Raw genomic sequence first — 17,449 nt, 5'->3', positions numbered from 1 at the left:
TTTTTAATTGAGGAAATTTCGGAGCCCAACCTTTTGTAAATAATTACTACTTAACTAGATTTTATTACAAATACTGCTGCCTTCTTTGTTTTCTTTTAAAGACAGGATAATATCTAAGGATTTGACAACCTCTGGAAAAAGAAAAAGGAAAAAGAAAATTTTCTTGAAGTGCTGCCTTGCCCACGGTTTTTGAGCCGTGGTTTTTCCGTGGGCCATAGGGCGAATGCCGAGGCAGGGACTTGAGGAGTCCTTCGTGGATGTTGGGTCCACGGTGGTTACCCCCCTCTCGTCCGAAGATCCCGCATCGGGTTATGTTTCTGAGCTTCGATGGAACCCAAGAGGATGCATTGTCCGGTAACCTGTGGCAGCAGCGCAGGGTAGGACGAGAAAATGCAGCGGGAATTCCATTCGTCAGGGAAAGCTCTGGGAAAGTCGATTGAGAAAATGGAAATGTGTCGTCCGGTAATCTGCAGCAGCAGCTCAGAGTAGAACAAGAGGACACAACAGAGCTCAAGAGGAAATGTGCCGTCCGGTAATCTGTAGCAGCAGCTCAGAGTAGGACAAGAGGACACAACGGAGCTCGACAATTCGTGAAAATTTTGAAAAGTCCTCCTGTCTTTAATTGTCGGGACGACAATTTAATAAGGAGGGGGCAAGTGTTACGGCCCTGATGTCCGTGTTCATCGGGACGGCGCCGATTAACGAGAAGAAGCGCGTTGTCAAGAGATTGTTGACAGCAGCGTCTGTCATCTGAGTTCGGTTCCAGCTGTCAAGCTGCGCGGACGCGTTTCTGTATCGTGCCGAGCCGGATTACTAATATTGTGCTAACGTTCTGTGTTACCGTTTGTAGTGTTCTGTGTTGTGGTGTTGTGTATTAAAGTTCCAAGTTCCTTTTAAAAGTGTCTATTCATTTCGCGCGACTCGCGAGCGGCCGATCTCTTCGCGCGCGTCTTCGATATTAATCGAAGTCCTCACCGCGGGCGTAACAATATATATATATATATATATATATATATATATATATATATATCACTGTATTAAATAGCGGTATTAGATGTGAAGTCTAGCTCAGTGAGCAGTTGCCCGGAAAGCGAAAGACTCGGGTTCGATTCCCGATTCAGTCACTTGCACCTCACATTTTTTCTAGTTCACGAATATTGTTTTTTAGCAATTATTCGTTGGGCTGAAAAGTTTGTGAATGCTTTCTTCACAAGATACGTCAACGCTGTTGCCACGGATGGATTTTGTCGTTGATCGAAATAGTTGTGCGCAATAATAGACACACCTAACCTTCTCCCATATACATCCTTATCCTTACTGAATATGATCAATTTTTTTTTAAACACGTCTGAAATTAAAGCCTGTTTAATTTTGTTTAAAGAGGCTTTAAAGAAATGATAGATTATGATTCAAGATAAGCACGCAATCCGTATGGGAGCTGCACAAGATCGAATGCCGAGCACGATGCGTGGCCCCCGTGCGAAGCAAACCTGGCGCAGTGCTGTCGTGATAAGAAGAATTCAAGTGGACTTCATTGTGCCCACCGCATTCTTTGGAAACTTAAAATGCTATCATAGTAACAGCAATAGCTTTGATCATTCCGCATCATGCATTACTTTCTTTGCTAAGAATTCATGTTTTTGTTTATACTGATGCAATGACATATTTCAAGAATTGTTGTAACCGTTCCATCTACAAAATTATGGCAAAAGATATAGACAATTTCTGCAACCTTGAAGAAAATAAGCAACATAAACTGTATTTCTTGCAATGATTTAGTAAATGGAATGGATTGTAGCACCAAATATTGTGAAGTATAAACGAAAATAATTCGCAAGAAATATTGCAAGTGATGTGTAATGCAATTCGATTGAATTGATTGCTGTTGCTATAGTAGATAGCATTAAAGAACAGTAGAAACTCTATATGAATTCGTATTTATCTACAATAATCACAAGAATATCCTGTTATGAAAGTTATCCCTCTCAGAAAACTCTATACATCTACCTGCATAAACTGTTTACAATCTGTAGATAAGCAATTGTGCGATATTTCAGGTAATGGCTCAGCACATAATGACTACATCACAGAAGTATCACTTCAACAAATTTTTGCTGATTTTCATGATCGTTGCGAAAAGAAGAGTCTGCTTGATATAAAATGTTCATTACATTTAAGCGCTATATATAAGAAATTTTCTTCATATTGTTGCGTTCAAGGTATTGAGATTTTTCACACGGCACTAACAGATTCGCTCGCGCGGAAACTGTCAACTCACTAATTAAATACCTACTTACGAGAAATAAACGTACTAAACGTAATTAAAGAACTTCAATTAAATAAACTCAGTTCAAATGAACACAATTAATACAATAAATAATAACGCAGAGCTGTCCAATAAGTCTAGATTGACAGCTAGATATAACTTTATGGTTATTCGTAACTCCATGATAACGTTTCAGGAGACGATTTCCTAATTTAATTTTCTTTTAACCGCAATAAGCGGCATCAAACCGCACAGGAATCTAAGGACACAACAATATATTAAATTAAATTACATTATCAAACACATTTATAAAATTAAATTACATTAAATGTCTACTTTTTAGAAATGTACATATGGCAATAAATGTAAATTCTGGCATCCCGAGAGAGGACCACATCCACATAAATCTGTGACGGAACGATTAGTAGAGCATGCTCAGCGTCATCTACAGGCTCGTGGACCTAGTTTGAGTTTACCATTACCATCTATAACTGCGTCTGTATCTTCACAACATCTATCACTCTGTAAAGCTAGATCTGCTATACCGCCAACTGTTGTTCAATCCTTGTCGCCGAAGAGTAGATCTGTGGAGAATGTCACATCTGACTTGTTTTCATCAACTAGTCCAGTCATGTACAATCAACAGATGCCTCTTACGCAGAATCTTCAAAGTAATAATCTTTTTAAAGCTAATACTAGTAATAGCTAATAGTAGTATTCAAACTGTAAAAACTTATAACTTACAAGTAACACTACCCAAATGTAAATCACCGATTTTGATAATTTTTGAATATGTTGTAGTAGACGTAAAAATAAGACATACGTATTTTTTTTTATCGGCGGAAAACCATATTTACACCCCTTTACACCCCTTTAAATTTATGGGTATCGATTTAATTGTTTTGTATATAAGGATTTAGTATTTTCGGCCCGAACCAAATAAAATAGTTGCATCATCAAGAGATATGAAAAATGGAAAATTTTCGACTCGGTTCGATCATTTTTAGGGGGTAAACCACCCCCTGTATTTGAAACAAAAATTTTAAAAATGCCCAGATAATTGCAAATTTTATTCAAAAATTTTTAAAAAAATATATGTTACACTCGCATCCAAAACAAAAGTGAGACTGTTTGAGGATTTAAGGGTGACCACCCTTTTATCGAATTTCTTACGTAACATTTAAATTTATTCCGAAATAATGGTAAACAGTTTCATTTATCGTCAAATTAATTAATATTTACAAATTATAGTCTGATCAACCCTTCAATTCTATAAGGGGTGAGGAAAAACCTACCCTTAATAAGAGTAAGAAACCAGGATCGCGGCTCTTAGCATTACCCAGGATCACGACGGGGACGTGGCCGCGTGGATCCCATTTTATTTTATTTTTTTGGTTTTTTTGGTTTTTTGTTTTTTTTATTTGTTTATTGTTTTGTAATTTTTTTGTGTTTTTATTTGTATGTTGTTTTTTAATTTTTATATTTGTATTTTAACAATTAAAAAAAATTAAATTAATTAAACGTTACATTATAACTAACTTTAGTAATATTAATTAATGGCTATTCTTTATAGTCTTTACAATAATGAGGGACGCTTTGATTGCTGGGATCAAAAAAATGAGTAAAACATATATAATGTGTACACCAAGCGCACCTAATTAAAGCATTATCTTCACAATACTTGCAAGATGTATCACAATTTTCAAAACAGTATCGGACAGGAGTCTTGCATTTAGGTGGTTTTTCTTGAATATACCCACTTTTATACCATGCATATTTAAACATGTTTACAAACCTGGCTGAAGAAAACTGGTTATGAATCAGCGACTGAAGTTTTAATACATTGTTTCTTGCATGTAAATTGACATCAAAGCCATACAAAATTACCAGATCTGAAAAATGTTTTAAAAAATTTTTCCATGGTCTGAATCCATAAACATCTAGGGGTTGAATCATACCAGTTGTCCCAGCAGGAATTGTACAAATATTGACATCTTTGCCTTCTAGACAAACGTTGTCAAAATTTTTCTTTGTTTGTCCTGTCCACGAATCTAAACATAAAACCGATTGTTTATCAACCACAGATAAGTAAATATCTTTGTACCATTGAACTGCCAGGTCAGATGATAATTTCCCAGATTTTGAAGGTACTACGACAATATTTTCTGCTTTATATATGTTCATTTCAACAACAGGTCCAAACTGCCCACCCGTTTCTTGTAAAACAATAAATAAAGGCGACTTGAGTAATCCACTAGCTGATACAATCGGTTGTATGGTATAGCTATGTGTTAATGAATTCTTCGATTGTGTTAAACATTCAACTTTTGCTGTTCCTTTGAAAGATAATGTTCGTCCTGCATGTGATTCATAATTAAAACCAGACTGATCTGAATTATAAACATTGTCAGCTCCTAATAATGAGATTTGCTCCCTAATTTTGGATACAAATTGATTTGCTTCTTGTACTAAATCATCTTTCTTTGATAAGAGCGTTTGGGTAGTGAATTTATTAATTTTTCTGGATACGATTCCGTGTTTTATTTTAAAATTGTGAATCCACTTTGATGAAGCCGAGAAACTTTCTTCTTTGAAATATGAATGCCTCCGTCGCCAGGCGAGCGCTCCTCACTCCTTATTGTTAGCTCGCGGCTTTTGTTTACATGAGATGCTCCGGGGCCCATTTCTCACATTCACATTCACATCCTGCAGTCCATATTTCAAAGAAGAAAGTTTCTCGGACAATCGCGTTGATCGTTAAGGGTTTCAACGGTGTTCTAATCTCGATTAAATTAATTTAAAAATCAGTAAACACCTTAAGCTCACCAATTACGTATTTTTATACCGAATACGTATACAAAAAAATGACGATGAATGTAAGAAACATTTTAAAATTGTTACAAGAAGCTTTTAATTATCCACAATATAATATTGATTCAGCTATTAATGATGATGAGAGAGCTTTTGCGTCACAATTGGAGAATATAATTAAAGACTCCATTGATTTTGCCTTGATATTTGAAAGTTATACTACTTTATGTTACGAAGATAATACTGCGCTTCCTGAAATCCATGCAATTGAAGAAGATTTCCAAGATGATTATAACGCTATTATTAATGATAATAAAAAAGTTAAAAACATGATAGATTTCGAATATAAAGAAAAAGCTGTTCAATATTGGCATTCTGGTACAAAAAAAAATTTAAAATTTGAATGTGTACAAAGTAAATTTAAAAAAGTTCAAAATATTACAATGTTATATAGATGGGAAAAGCAAGTAAAAGAAGGTGGCACAAGAAACGAGAAATTATTGGAAATTAGCAAATATGTCATGAAACAGTTTCAAAATGCACATTTGAAGTCAATACCAATTCATGATATTGATATTAAGAGATGGGCTTTAAATGCAAGAAATGAAGTACAACTACCTCGAGAATTTTTCACGGCTTCATCAAAGTGGATTCACAATTTTAAAATAAAACACGGAATCGTATCCAGAAAAATTAATAAATTCACTACCCAAACGCTCTTATCAAAGAAAGATGATTTAGTACAAGAAGCAAATCAATTTGTATCCAAAATTAGGGAGCAAATCTCATTATTAGGAGCTGACAATGTTTATAATTCAGATCAGTTTGGTTTTAATTATGAATCACATGCAGGACGAACATTATCTTTCAAAGGAACAGCAAAAGTTGAATGTTTAACACAATCGAAGAATTCATTAACACATAGCTATACCATACAACCGATTGTATCAGCTAGTGGATTACTCAAGTCGCCTTTATTTATTGTTTTACAAGAAACGGGTGGGCAGTTTGGACCTGTTGTTGAAATGAACATATATAAAGCAGAAAATATTGTCGTAGTACCTTCAAAATCTGGGAAATTATCATCTGACCTGGCAGTTCAATGGTACAAAGATATTTACTTATCTGTGGTTGATAAACAATCGGTTTTATGTTTAGATTCGTGGACAGGACAAACAAAGAAAAATTTTGACAACGTTTGTCTAGAAGGCAAAGATGTCAATATTTGTACAATTCCTGCTGGGACAACTGGTATGATTCAACCCCTAGATGTTTATGGATTCAGACCATGGAAAAATTTTTTAAAACATTTTTCAGATCTGGTAATTTTGTATGGCTTTGATGTCAATTTACATGCAAGAAACAATGTATTAAAACTTCAGTCGCTGATTCATAACCAGTTTTCTTCAGCCAGGTTTGTAAACATGTTTAAATATGCATGGTATAAAAGTGGGTATATTCAAGAAAAACCACCTAAATGCAAAACTCCTGTCCGATACTGTTTTGAAAATTGTGATACATCTTGCAAGTATTGTGAAGATAATGCTTTAATTAGGTGCGCTTGGTGTACACATTATATATGTTTTACTCATTTTTTTGATCCCAGCAATCAAAGCGTCCCTCATTATTGTAAAGACTATAAAGAATAGCCATTAATTAATATTACTAAAGTTAGTTATAATGTAACGTTTAATTAATTTAATTTTTTTTAATTGTTAAAATACAAATATAAAAATTAAAAAACAACATACAAATAAAAACACAAAAAAATTACAAAACAATAAACAAATAAAAAAAACAAAAAACCAAAAAAACCAAAAAAATAAAATAAAATGGGATCCACGCGGCCACGTCCCCGTCGTGATCCTGGGTAATGCTAAGAGCCGCGATCCTGGTTTCTTACTCTTATTAAGGGTAGGTTTTTCCTCACCCCTTATAGAATTGAAGGGTTGATCAGACTATAATTTGTAAATATTAATTAATTTGACGATAAATGAAACTGTTTACCATTATTTCGGAATAAATTTAAATGTTACGTAAGAAATTCGATAAAAGGGTGGTCACCCTTAAATCCTCAAACAGTCTCACTTTTGTTTTGGATGCGAGTGTAACATATATTTTTTTAAAAATTTTTGAATAAAATTTGCAATTATCTGGGCATTTTTAAAATTTTTGTTTCAAATACAGGGGGTGGTTTACCCCCTAAAAATGATCGAACCGAGTCGAAAATTTTCCATTTTTCATATCTCTTGATGATGCAACTATTTTATTTGGTTCGGGCCGAAAATACTAAATCCTTATATACAAAACAATTAAATCGATACCCATAAATTTAAAGGGGTGTAAAGGGGTGTAAATATGGTTTTCCGCCGATAAAAAAAAATACGTATGTCTTATTTTTACGTCTACTACAACATATTCAAAAATTATCAAAATCGGTGATTTACATTTGGGTAGTGTTACTTGTTAGAGACTTCTTGATCATAAAGTGTTTTGAAATGCTTTTATGTCAGCTATAAAACATATAGTAAAAAAATAAGAATTTTTCTTTAAAAAATTCCAGTTAATTTTAAAAAGAGCACACTTATCTCAAGGTTAAATCAATAGTACTATCATAATTTTTCTTTAAATCCTAAAATTTTTCTTGGTTTTTAATGTATAATTTCTGAATTATTAGTTACGTTCAATTTAATCCTTTCGTACTTCCAAGACATACATATGTCCCACCTACGAAAAAATTCATAACTTTTAATCAAATAATCCTATCGACTTCTATCTTGATTTGTTTTAAAGAAGAAGGTTCAAGCTATATGTAAAAAAATCGCGCACTTTGAAATATAATGTTTACAGTACAATATAATTATCTAAACTTTGCAAAAAATCAAACTTTTAGAGAATAAAGATTAACCGTATATTAATTGAAAAATCATAAAATTTATGCGCTAATTATAAACTTAAAGTTTTATTTAAATGTGATTACAACTTTATTATAATAAATATTATAATAATTTATATGTGTAATCAAAGTAAGACAATGCGTGCGACGGACATCCAAGTCTCGCGGCAGATGCGCGGCTTGCAAAAAAAAATGTATAACAACACTATAAGTCGAACGTGTGTGTGTATATTCAAGAAAAAACATAATATATATTTGTAAAAAAATCAAAATAAAATCAAAGCTCATTTGCAATATATTTAAGCTTTTTATTGTCGTCATCTTGAATCTGCCATTTTGAATTTAAATTTTGATGATAAATTTGGAATCGGCACTCCCAAAAATCTGTAAAACTGTCTTTATATGAAACACATTTCTTTTGAGAAAGCTGGGGATACGAAAGGATTAAAGGATAAGATGTACTCTTTGTGTACATACATAAATATATACAATATTTCCCTTGTATATACATAAATTATATATAATGAACATTTTAAAAAGTTCAATATAAAACTTGTTCTCTACTTATTTTTTTATTTCATCGATAAAATTTGAATAGTTCAATAGCTTTATATATATTTTTATTAAAGGTTATCCCTCCGCAGTAAATTGGGCCATGTCAAGAGTAAACAATCCGGATCCAGAACCGGCGAATATGCATCGCAAATTGCAGCGACAATTGACTTTGAATCCAATATGCGATCCGCGACTTTATCAGCTCAGGCGACAACAGCAACAAGCTGATCAACTACAACAACAATCGGTCATCAATTCCCCGCGCTCCAATGTACAACATCGACCGTTGACAAGACACGCCAATAATGAATCGTCGTATCCAGTTACTGCCATGAGGTGAGTCTGATTTATTTAAATACGTTCACTCCCAGACAGCACACAGATATCCATAAAGTATTCTACAAATATCCTCCTTCAAGGATATTGAAAAAATCCATAAATGTCCGTTTTATGTTCCTCAAATATACATTGGATATCCATAGCATATCCAAATATGAAATTGGTGGACATAATTTAATCCCTGACGTGTCCAAAAGATATCCGATGAACGTCTAATGGACATAAATTAGCAATAACAAATATACAAAACGGACTTTATATGGACGTAATAAGGAGATGAAAAAGGGATTACATATAAAATTTGAATTTACATATTAAAAAGATGAAATATATTTTTTTAAGCAATACATTTATTAAAGAAAATTTATATCATATACTATACATTAATGCAATATCACATATTATTTAAATGTTACTTTTATTGCACAAAATGATTATTAGTTCGTTCGAAAATATGTTTGGTCGGTGTTGGAAAAAAAGATAAAGTTGGCAGTATTGAAAACTCCCAGTGCTGCGTTTCGTTTCTCCTACTGGGATCATTAGGATTGTATTGTACCGTATGTATATACAATATATGAAAATGTTGCAATTACACTAATTATTATTATGGAACAATATATTTTACTCGAAAACATCATTTTTGAATCTTCGATTAGTTCTTCTTCAGATGATAATAATGAAGAATTACAAAATATTTTATTCGAAAATAGAGATAATAACCCAGACAGCACACAGATATCCATAAAATATTCTACAAATATCCTTCAAGAATATTGAAAATATCCATAAAATGTCCGTTTTATGTTCTTCAAATATACAGTGGATATCCATAGCATATCCAAATATGAAATTGATGGATATAATTTAATCCCTGACGTGTCCAAAAGATATCCGATGAACATCTAATGGACATAAATTAGCAATAATAGATATACAAAACAGACTTTATATGGACCTAATAAGGAGATGAAAAAGGGATTACATACAAAATTTGAATTTATATATTAAAAAGATGAAATATATATTTTTTTAAGTAATACATTTATTAAAGAAAATTTATATCACATATAATACATTAATGCAATATCACATATTATTTAAATGTTACTTTTATTGCACAAAACGATTATAAAATAAATAATTTAAAAAAATGTGTATTATATGTGTGAAAAAAGAACAACCTTTATGATCTAAACATATCATATTTTTTAAACGAAACATATATATTTCAATCATTAAATAATAATTAATATAATTTATCTATTTTATATAAAATTTTACATAAAAATTTTATATAAAAATTTTATTTATAATTTATACTTGCATATTACATCTTAAATAGATAATGAAAAATTATTTTCGTTTATTCACCGGACATTTACTTGTCCGACTTATAAAATCAATTTAATATCCGAAATCCGTGCTTTTAGATCAGAAATTAAATTGAACAATACATTTTTAATCTTATTTGTTACCTTTTGCAAACTTTATATAATTCTCATAACTGATTAAATACGAGAAAGATAGCGCATCGCACGTCGCGGTAAACGAACGAACTAATACATGCTTGTGTGCTCGCGAGAAACTTTAACCTCCAAGACCGGACATCTTGTGGACGTCCAAATATTGACGGATGTCTTAAATCGGATGTACGATGGACGTTTATTTTATGTCCATGGACGTGCGGACATAAAATGGACATAAAATGAATGTCCATAGAATGTCTTGTGCTATCTGGGTAACAATAGAGGTGAAAGGAAAATAGTACCAAAAATAACAGATTATTTGGAAAATGTTATTACCAGATATACAAATATTGAATTTAAATCACATTTTAGGTAAATTATGTCACTTTATTATAATTATAGCATTATTAATATAAAACACACGTTCGTATTAATAATAACTGTTGGGAAGGGGCGTGAATCGAATAGAGTGCCACGTTTTGGAAAGGAGATATAATTAGCTTATACAGACTCGTTGATTAATAAAATGATACAGTGAGAACAAAGGTAGTTTTCGAGCGAAAAAAACGTTAAGTGAACGGTACGTTGTAGGCTAAAAAGTAATAACGGAGAGCGCCGTCCTTTACGACGGCGTACGGAGGAAACGTGGTCACAGAGCGCCTCCTACAATAAAGTACGTGCAGGGGTGCACAAGTGGTGGTTGGCCAAAAAGGTGGGGAGTTCAAATTGAATGCCCAACACTCCCCCTCAATTTGAATGCCTTTCTTGATCCACGTACATGAGTCCCATACCGTGGATACAAGATTTATGGTTCCCGGCTCCAAGTGTCTTAGTGAGCACATCCGCTATCATTTGATCCGTAGCATGTATTCTAGCTTCAGGGTGTAGTTGTTAATTGCCTCTCGAATGAAATGGTGACGTACGTCTATGTGCTTGGACCTGCCGTGAAAAACTGGATTACGTGCCAATTCTCCAGCTCCTTGATTGTCATTGAAGATAGTGATGTTGGTCAATGCGACGAGTCCGAGCTCCTTTAGGAACCCTATGAGGTATATGGCTTCTTTTGCGGCGTCGGTTAACGCCATATACTCCGCTTCGGTTGAAGATAGAGCGACAGTTCTTTGTTTATGCGACTCCCAGGAGATAGCTGCTCCGGCGAGAACAAAAACCATCCCAGTATAGGATCGTCTGTCAATTGTACAATTGCCCCAGTCCGCGTCAACGAAACCGAGAAGGCTTCCTTTAGTCGATCTGAAACATAAAGCTAAATTCGAGGTATCCTTGAGATATCTAAGTACATGCTTTGCTTCTGTCCAAACTCTTCCGCTGTGATGATTATTGAATTGACTCAGCACGCTCACGGCGTGAGCTATATCGGGTCGGGTGGCCATAGCTAGATACATCAAACTGCCGACTAGTTCCCTGTATGGGGCAGTATTGTCTTTGTTTTCTCGATCCTCTGCTGTTGGTTTGAAACCACTGGATAGTGGGGTAGATGCCTTCTTGCAGTTAGTCATTCCGAATCTGTCCAATATATTTCGAATGTAACCTGCCTGAGAGAGAAATATCTTCTCTTTATTCCTGATGATCTCGATGCCTAAACAATATTTCGCCTCTCCGAGATCCTTGATGGCGAATTTTTCTTTCAAGGCGTTTACGACTCTTTGTTTACTCTTGTGATCGCCGGTTGCGATCAAAATGTCATCTACGTAGACGAGCAGAAAGATTGTCTTATCTAGGTTCGTGTAGACACACGGATCGGCATTTGTGGAGGTGAGTCCAATATTCTCGAGTGATTCTTTTAATTTAGAATGCCACTGTCGTCCGGCTTGACGTAATCCGTATAGCGCCTTCCTTAATAGGCAAACTCGACTCCCTGACGAAAATGCGTCAGCATTTTTACAGCCTTATATTTCAACTTCTTTGCGGATTCGTCCTTGGAGATTCTTATGAGCATTTCTTCCAGAAACTCCGGCGCTTCCATATGTACGTCGACGTCCATATTTCCGTGCAGATATGCTGATGCTATGTCTAGTTGTGATATTGACATTTTATATTCAGCGGATAGGGCGACCAATAGCCTCAGCGAACTGAGTCTTGCCACTGGTGCAAAGGTGTCGTGAAAATCTATGCCGGGTCGTTGAGAAAATCCTCTTGCCAATTCGAGCCTTTCTTTTATCCAAACGTCCATCTGCATCATATTTGTTTCTTAGAACGATTCGACATCCGACTATATTGGCGTTACCTGGTCTTTCAACGAGCTCCCAGGTGTCGTTGGTCACGAGGCTCCTCACTTCGTCATAGATGGCGTCTTTCCATTCCATGGCATCAGGACCGGAAATGGCTTGAGACAAGGGAATTTCACTTGCAAGAAAAGCGAACATGGACTCATGCGGTCCAGTGTCCTCATCCGATGACACTTCAATGGCTTCGGGAATCGATGTCTTCTTCTGATCATTGCTTCTAAGATTGTATTGTTTAGTCGGAGTTACGCATCTTCGAGTGGTGGATCCTCTTGGTCGTCCGCGCCCTCGTTTAAGGGATTCGACCGGTTTGTCATCTCCATCGCTTTCCTCAATATGCTGATGATCCTCCATTGATTTGGATTCGTTCGTCTCAACATGCGTCCCGCGTGAATCATCGTTGGCTTCCAGATCGTCTATGATCCTGAAATGGTCATTTGTGGTCTCATGGGTCACGATGTCTTCCGTGGGATTTTTTGTATCATACTCGTGGAAGAATTTGACATCTCTCGAAACATGAACTTTTCGATCTTTCGGGCACCAGATCCTGTAAGCCTTCGATGTCTCGGAATATCCGATGAATATACCTTCCAGACCTCGAACGTCGAATTTCCCTTTGCTGGGGGACTTATTTAGAATAAAAACTTTGCAACCGAATGTTCGCAGGTGAGCGACGTTCGGGCGTCGCCCGGTCCATTTTTCAAAGGGGGTTCCTGATTCCAGACCTTTGGTGATGCATCGATTTCTTATGTAATTTGCCGACGAAATAGCCTCGGCCCAAAAGGATGGGGGTAATCCCGATTGAATGATCATGCACCGCGCCGATTCGACTAAGGTTCGATTTTTGCGTTCGGCTATGCCGTTCTGTTGCGGCGTATGCGGTACTGTCAGACGATGACGTATTCCGTGTTCTTTGAAGAGAGCGTCCATTGTATAGTTGCAATATTCCTTGCCGTTGTCGGATTGAGTAGCCTTGATTTTGCGCCCTGTATGTCTTTCAGCGAATTTCATGTACTCTTTAAACTTTTCCGTAACGTCGCTTTTATTCCGCATGAAGTATACCTCGCACCAGTGAGTGTGATCGTCTATGAAAGTGACGAAGTACCGCGCACCGCCTTGCGATTCTGTTCGCATGGGTCCGCATATATCAGTGTGCACTAAATCCAGTGCACCGGAGGATCTTCGACCTCGGGATGAAAAAGGAGTGCTCGATAGTTTTCCCGCTGCACATATCTTGCAATCGATTGGAATGGAGTTTGCTTCGAGCTTTATGCCTGCGACGGATTGGTTTCTCCACATCAATCTGACGTCCTTCAAGTTGAGATGTCCCAAACGTTCGTGCCAAGTTTTGGTATGCGATCGTTCATGCTCACTCGTGATGCATGCTTGCTCAGGTTTTTCCTGAAGATAATATAGATCATTTATGCGTTTGGCAATCATTGTTGTCTTACCTTGGAAATTTCGAACGATGGCGCGATCCTGCTTGAAAGTGATCTCGTGATTATTGTCCACAATTTTGGCTACAGATAAGAGATTAGTTCTCAGATTGGGAACATATAGCGTGTTCATTAGTCTTAACGGTTTTTCCTTTTTGTTCACCAAAGCTGTAATTCTGACGTCTCCCTTCGCCTCGACCTTGGTAATGTCGTTATTGGCAAGCTTTAGTCCACTGGATATGTTCGTAGTTTCGACGAAGAGTTCCTTGTTATTGCATAAATGCGAGGTGTAGCCGCTATCTAGGCACCATTCTTTCGACTTGGCTGGATTAGTAGTTAGTAAGGCCGTTTCTGTTGCGTGACCTGCATTTTGCTCGGAATTTCTTTTAGCGTAACAATTTGCGGCTTTGTGGCCAATTTTCTTACAATAGTTACATTTTATCCGTTTATTCGAAGAAGATGAATTCTTGATATTCTTACCCGTTTTGTTATTTGAAGTATGAGGTTGCTGATTTTGATGCTTTACTAACAGCGCACCGGCTCCGTCGTCGGATATTTTTCGCTTCCTGGCTTCGCTTTCTTCGAATATTTTTATTTTTAGAGTTTCAACGTCCGGTAGATCATCTCGTGATTCTATTGCGCACCTGAATGTGTCGTAGCTTTCTGGAAGACTGTATAATATGATGACGGCGAGCATATCACCATTGATTTCGACGTTCATCGATTGTAATTTATCGACTGCATCAAAAAGATCATTGAGATGATCTTTTACGTCTCCATCATCTGGCATTTTACGAAGCATAAGGCTCTTTAAAAGGGTTGCCTTGCGTGCGGGTCCCTTAGATGCGTAAATGGATTCTAATTTGTCCCAAACGTCTTTGGATGTCTCGCAGCCTTTAATTTGCTTGAGCTCGGACGGGTTCATTGACAAAATTAGATCGGACTTAGCCTTACGATCTCCGGTGATCCATGCATTGTACGTTGCCAGGGATGCTTCTCGCATCGTCGCATCGGTTGAGATGGTCGGCTTAGGCTTTTCTCCGGAGACGTATCCCCATGTATCATTTTTTATTAGTAGAGCCTCTACTTGAATTTTCCAAGTATCATAATTGCTCTTGGATAGCAATTCGAGACGTGTGGAATTTATAGTATTATACGCCATTTTTTTTTTTGAGTGTGAGAATGACTTGTACGACTTTGAATTAGTCGACACTGAATTTCACAATGTTACCTTTCGAATTAAAGCACTTCTAGAATGTGCCCTGGGCCCATAACCTGTTGGGAAGGGGCGTGAATCGAATAGAGTGCCACGAGTTTTGGAAAGGAGATATAATTAGCTTATACAGACTCGTTGATTAATAAAATGATACAGTGAGAACAAAGGTAGTTTTCGAGCGAAAAAAACGTTAAGTGAACGGTACGTTGTAGGCTAAAAAGTAATAACGGAGAGCGCCGTCCTTTACGACGGCGTACGGAGGAAACGTGGTCACAGAGCGCCTCCTACAATAAAGTACGTGCAGGGGTGCACAAGTGGTGGTTGGCCAAAAAGGTGGGGAGTTCAAATTGAATGCCCAACAATAACATATGTGATGTTATTAAACATATTATTATAAAATATTAGGAGTACAAATAAGTCTCCGCCGTTTGACAAAAGATGGCCTCACCAGTAAGTTATGGTTGAAATTGTCAGATATAAAACGTCATATCGTGAGGTTGGATATTTGGCAACACCATAACCTTGAAATATTAGCGATTTTGTATTAGCATCACATAATTTTTTTCGTGCGAAAATGTCGAGTTTTGAGCCGAATAAGCGTCATTTGCGGGAACTTTTGATTTACTTCTTTAATTTGAAGAAATCTGCAGCTGAGGCGCATCAATTGTTTGTAGAAGCATATGGTGAGACTGCTTTAAGTGAGAGAAGTTGTCATGAGTGGTTTCATAAGAACGGCGAGTTTGACGTCGAAGACAAAGAACGTAGCGGAAGGCCGAAAGTGTAGAAGACGCAGAATTGGAAGCATTATTGGAGGAAGATTCGTGCCAAACGCAAGAAGAACTTGCACTTACATTAGGAGTGACTCAACAAGCAATTTCACATCGTTTAAAATCGTTGGGAATGATTCAAAAGCAAGGAAATTCCATATGAACTGAAGCCAAGAAACGTTGAACGTCGATTTTGCAACATGTGAAATGCTGCTTGCCAGGCATAAACGAAAGGGGTTTTTGCATCGTATAGTCACTGGTGATGAAAATGGATCCACTACGATAACCCAAAGAAGAGGAAATCATGGGGACCACGTGGCCATGCTTCAACATCGACAGCCAAGCCGAATATTCATGAAAAAAAACTCATGTTGTGTAAAATTGGTGGGATCAGCTTGGTGTTGTGTATTATGAGTTGCTCAAACCGAACGAAATCATTACTGAGGCTCTCTACCGAACACAATTGATGAGATTGAGCCGAGCACTCAAGGAAAAACGTGCCACGCGCGTGGGCGCGTTTTTCCTTGAGTGCTCGGCTCAATCTCGTTACTACTCCAGACACGACAAAATTATTCTCCTGCATGATAATGCTCGTCCACATGTTGCGGCGCCGGTCAAAACCTACTTGGAAACACTCAATTGGGAAGTCCTACCCCACCCGCCGTATTCACCACATTGCCCCTTCGGATTATCACTTGTTCTGATCGATGGCACATGGCCTGTCTTCACATCATATGAAGATACCAAAAATTGGGTCGATTCGTGGATAGCCTCAAAAGATGAAGAGTTCTTCCGACGCAGTATCCGTAAGCTGCTAGAAAGATGGGAAAAAGTAGTGGCTAGCGATGGACAATACTTTGAATAAAACATAAGGTACCGTTCTTTCACAATAAATGCTCAATTTTTGATAAAAAACGGCGGAGACTTATTTGTACTCCTAATATATTTAACTACCCAATAAGCAAAATGTAAGCAGTATGTCGACAGACTGGCAACAGATTTGATCAAACCATGTCAGCAGAATGACATCTACTGCGTCCTCATTCTGCTTCTAATCTGCTAGCAGAACCTGCTCACAGAATCGGATATCAGATTGTCGGCAGAAATCGAGCAGGATCTGCGCATGCAATTTGATGTTAGATTGTCAGCAGAAACCGAGCAGAATCTGCGCATGATAACAAATTGACAGCAGAAACTTCACAAGATTTGCGCTTACTTTTATTAATGTTATATAAATGCAACACAATTGATTATTACAGGTGCTAAATAACAATATTATCGGCAAGTTAATTAGAATTTTCTTAGAAAATGACATATATGTAATATGTTATATCGTAGATATATCGTAGATATATAGCGAAGAACTAATTCAATTTAATTAAATTAATAATAAAGTAAATGATAAAAGTAAATGTAACTTGTAAAACTTGAGATGAATTGACTTGAGACTAATT

General features: G+C 36.4%; 1 protein-coding gene across 3 annotated transcripts in view; it reads left to right on the top strand.

Moving 5' to 3' along the window:
- LOC105248397 (probable ribonuclease ZC3H12C) overlaps window positions 1-17,449 on the top strand; it is a 91,273-nt gene that overhangs the window by 47,425 nt on the left and 26,399 nt on the right. For 2 of the 3 annotated variants that reach the window (XM_025412088.1, XM_025412090.1), the window contains exons 5-6: window positions 2,610-2,937; window positions 8,603-8,864. In XM_025412088.1, the coding sequence (XP_025267873.1) occupies window positions 2,610-2,937; window positions 8,603-8,864 (590 nt within the window). The remainder of the gene's footprint in view (window positions 1-2,609; window positions 2,938-8,602; window positions 8,865-17,449) is intronic. The other variant, XM_025412089.1, reaches the window with a different exon arrangement.

Source organism: Camponotus floridanus, unplaced genomic scaffold, assembly GCF_003227725.1.
Source record: "Camponotus floridanus strain SB8 unplaced genomic scaffold, Cflo_v7.5 scaffold47, whole genome shotgun sequence".
NCBI lineage: Eukaryota > Metazoa > Arthropoda > Insecta > Hymenoptera > Formicidae > Camponotus > Camponotus floridanus.
This window is presented reverse-complemented; position numbering and strand designations above follow the sequence as displayed.